General features: G+C 58.8%; 1 protein-coding gene across 1 annotated transcript in view; it reads right to left on the bottom strand.

Annotated features, from left to right (window-relative positions):
- LOC127750510 (uncharacterized) overlaps positions 1–1,577 on the bottom strand; it is a 1,880-nt gene extending 303 nt beyond the window's left edge. The window contains exons 1-3 of the mRNA XM_052272363.1: positions 1,574–1,577; positions 1,011–1,531; positions 7–102 (exon numbers count right to left, since the gene is read on the bottom strand). Of these exons, the coding sequence (XP_052128323.1) occupies positions 7–102; positions 1,011–1,531; positions 1,574–1,577 (621 nt within the window). The remainder of the gene's footprint in view (positions 1–6; positions 103–1,010; positions 1,532–1,573) is intronic.
- Positions 1,578–3,499: the final 1,922 nt, after the last annotated feature.

Below are 3,499 nucleotides of genomic sequence, written 5' to 3' on the forward strand. Positions count from 1 at the left end.
GGACGCGTCGACCGGGCCGTTTTGCTGGTCGGAAAGGGTTCCGGCGGTCGTGGACACGCATGTCGCCGAGTAGGTCACGCTGAAGATGATCATGACCAGGACCTGCCGAAAAAGGTTCCGAAATTGCGGGGTTGCATACTCGGACACCTTTTACTACTGTGAAGTGTAAGAGGCTGCTGCAGGCCACTGCAGGTAACAGGTCAGGAAGCCTTCCTGCAAGGGTAGCCCCTCTTCCTACTTCTCACATAGATAGTGCGGGGTCTACACTTTTGGACACTGCATTTTTGTGTCAAGCAATGCCACTTGGCAGGGGGGTACTTATGGACCGATGAAATTTCACGTGTCGACTATTGTTTCCCGTAGTAAAAAGCATGAAGAACGGGATAAAAAAAAAAGAAGCAGAGGGGACTGTGTGGGGGGTTGCCTACCCGGACCTCCCGTAAGGCGCAATTGTAATTTTGATGGCTTATAAAATCTGCCCGAAGGTAAATTTTCGATGCCTCATCGGGTCAAATACTTTATTTAGTCCATAAGTAGGTAGCTTGACACAAAAATGCAGTATCCCCCCTTGTTCAGAGAGTTAGACCCCGCACTAAGAGGCTGTGAGGAGAGGGTCCGGGACGATACACTGTAATTTTGGGGTGTCTCAAATGTATACGCCAAAAGGCGTTTGCTACAGGATCCCGAGCGACATTTGGCGTATACTTTTGAGACGCCTTTTGGCGTATAGATTCTAGACATCTTTTCCCATACCATTCCCACAGCACAGCCCAGGCTGCCCGTTCATGCAGATGCAAGGGTGTACAGGATGTGAGCGCCTTTCAGGGTGTATGTATCAAAGGGCCTCTGCTGTGCTGTGGGAACGGTGTGGGCAAAAGTGTCTAGAATCTATACGCCAAAAGGCGTCTCAAAAGTATACGCCGAATGTTGCTCGGGATCCTGTAGCAAACGCCTTTTGGCGTATACATTTGAGACACCCCGAATTACAGTGTAGGCGCACTCGAACGCACCTGCCAGCTGGTGATGGCGGAGGCCATGCAGCCCATGTCCACCAGCACCATGTGGCGCACCCGTAACCGCCGCCAGCAGAACTCGTCGCGAGGGCTGCTCGCACGCCAGGGGTCCCGGAGCTCGGGACACCCTAGGATGTCACCGTGGGGGTCCCGGAGCTCCGGACACACTAGGGTGTCCCGAAGGGTGTCGCCGAGGCTGCCGTCGAGGCTGTCCGCGGGGTTGTCCATGCCCCTGACACCCTTGCTGGCGGCTGGGGCTGTGCTCCTCCGGCGTGCGGACCACGCCAGCCGGGCTTTGTCGTTGCGCATGGCCGCGACGTGCTCGTTGTGGTCCGGGACCCAGGCGCCGGCCGCGCGCAGGGCGCGGAGGCAGTCCTGGCGCAGATCTCGCGCGAGCTGTCCCGTGATGCCGGAGAGGGTCAGGGCGTAGAGCTGCAGCCCGCCGGAGTACACAGCCCACACCGCGGCGTCGAAGGCCGGCTTGGCATTTCTGTGAGGAACACCATCAGCCTCACTTCCTACGGCCGGCGTCGATCAGAATTACTTGGATCCACACTCACTCATCGGCCCAAAAGTTGTCCGTCAACGCGTGGAATACGGTATGCCAGATGCAGAACATCGCGATGCCGAGCAGCGCCCTCCAGCCCCGGGGCGAAAGCGGGTGCGAGGCGCAGTACAGGCGCAGGCACTGCACCAGGGCGCACAGCTCGCCGCGGCGCCGGCAGCGCTCATACCCCTCCACCGTCCGGACAAAGGCGTGGTAAGAGAAGAGCGCGGTCTGCAACCGGACGAACCGGACATTACGTGGTCACCTGGCTTTGACCTGTCCGTGTCCGCTTCCGGGGCGCAAGCTCGCTTGGCTACCAGACGACCATTTTTTACAAGTGTTCGGAACCAGAGGTGTGCATGCGAGGCAGACTCCTGCCTCGCGCTGCCTCGCAGAATCGGCCGCGAGGCAGCCGCTTCGGGAAATGGCTCCCATCTTCGGAAGTATTCGGGACTGGACCGCGCGAGGCAGCCTTGCTGCGAGGCAGCGCGATTCACTGTGCCTCGCGCACCATGCGCCACTAGCTGCCACCCTCTTTTTAGCGTAGCCAGCCAATGGCAGTGCCGATGGCTTGGCGGGAGAGGTGTTGGTGGACACTGCTCATCTCCAGCTCAGCTCTGCGAGGCACCGCCTGCCTCGCACATTGCGAGGCTCGCAGGTCCGGGGCGAGTGCGAGTCGAGGCAGGCGCGAGGCAAGGGAAAATCGGCTGCGAGGCAGCGCGAGGCAGAATTCTGCCTCGCGTGCACACCTCTGTTCGGAACCGGGTCCTGCGCTACAGTAGACAGGAAGCGAAGGAAAGAAAAGTTTGCGCCGGCCGGGAACTGAACTCAGGGCGACACTTTCGGAGACAAGATTCGATCACAGAAAAACGCGGCGCGGCCGGGTGTTGAACCCCGACCCCGAGCTGCTTGTTCCGAGGGTCGGCGCTTTAGCACGCTCGGCGCCTGGGCCACCAGCCCGATCGATAGTCCGGGACTCGGTTTTGCTGTAGAAAAGACAAGAAGCCACGAGAAAAATGGCGCCGGTCGGGTGTTGATCCCCGGGCCGTTACCTTGAACACCGTGTTGATCGGTCTCATCGCCAAGTCTATGCCTCCGCCGTTCATGTTCATGTACAAGGACGTGGACAGGAACACGGGCCAGGCCAGCGCGGCCGGCCAGGGCCTGGGGTCAGGCCTCCACAGCCAGCCTCGCACGGGCAGCATGCCGAGCAGCGTGGAGCTCACGCTGAAGAGCGCCCACACCAGGACCGTCAGCGCCCGGCACGGCATCGCCCTACAAAAGTTTAATCCATGCCGCTGACCTGAGTTATTGTAAATGACGATGTTCCAAGCAGCAGTGCCGGCGTTGTCTGCCCGACCGTTCTTTCTTACCGCTCGCCTGAAGCCCGTACGTCGTGGGGCACACAACAGACCGTGCGAGACTGCCGTGCTGGCGTTGACTGGTCGCAATACTCATAATAGTTTCGTCTCCCTAACCACCGCCGCGTTCGATCGCCGTCCACTGGCAAACAGGCGCGGACGATGTAGACACAGGCAGCATGGGCGCGCATTGCCCCCCCCCCCCCCCCTGCCGTCTCTAGACAGCCGCCTGAAATGTAGGCAATTTGCGCTACAAGACCCCTGTATGTAGGCAACCGATAGTGCATCGCGTCTCCTGTCAGCTGGACTTTAATCCGCGCCTGCTGGCAAAGACGAGGGAGAGAGAAGGGTTGGGAGAAGGTTAGGGAAAGGGCGAGGTGGAGGGGAGGGAAACAACATCGCAGTCTGCGTCGAACAAACACAACAAAGCAGAAAGGCGGGCTGAAGCGATTCGCGTTCGCACTGGAAGTCCGAACTACTATGTAATATATATGTATACGCTCAATAATACAGAGATATTCTAAACTGCATGAGCACGAAGAGATACGTCGTAGTAGTCGCTAAAATCTGCAACAACC

The sequence above is a fragment of the Frankliniella occidentalis genome, unplaced genomic scaffold, assembly GCF_000697945.3.
Source record: "Frankliniella occidentalis isolate FOCC.00 unplaced genomic scaffold, Focc_3.1 Scaffold201, whole genome shotgun sequence".
NCBI lineage: Eukaryota > Metazoa > Arthropoda > Insecta > Thysanoptera > Thripidae > Frankliniella > Frankliniella occidentalis.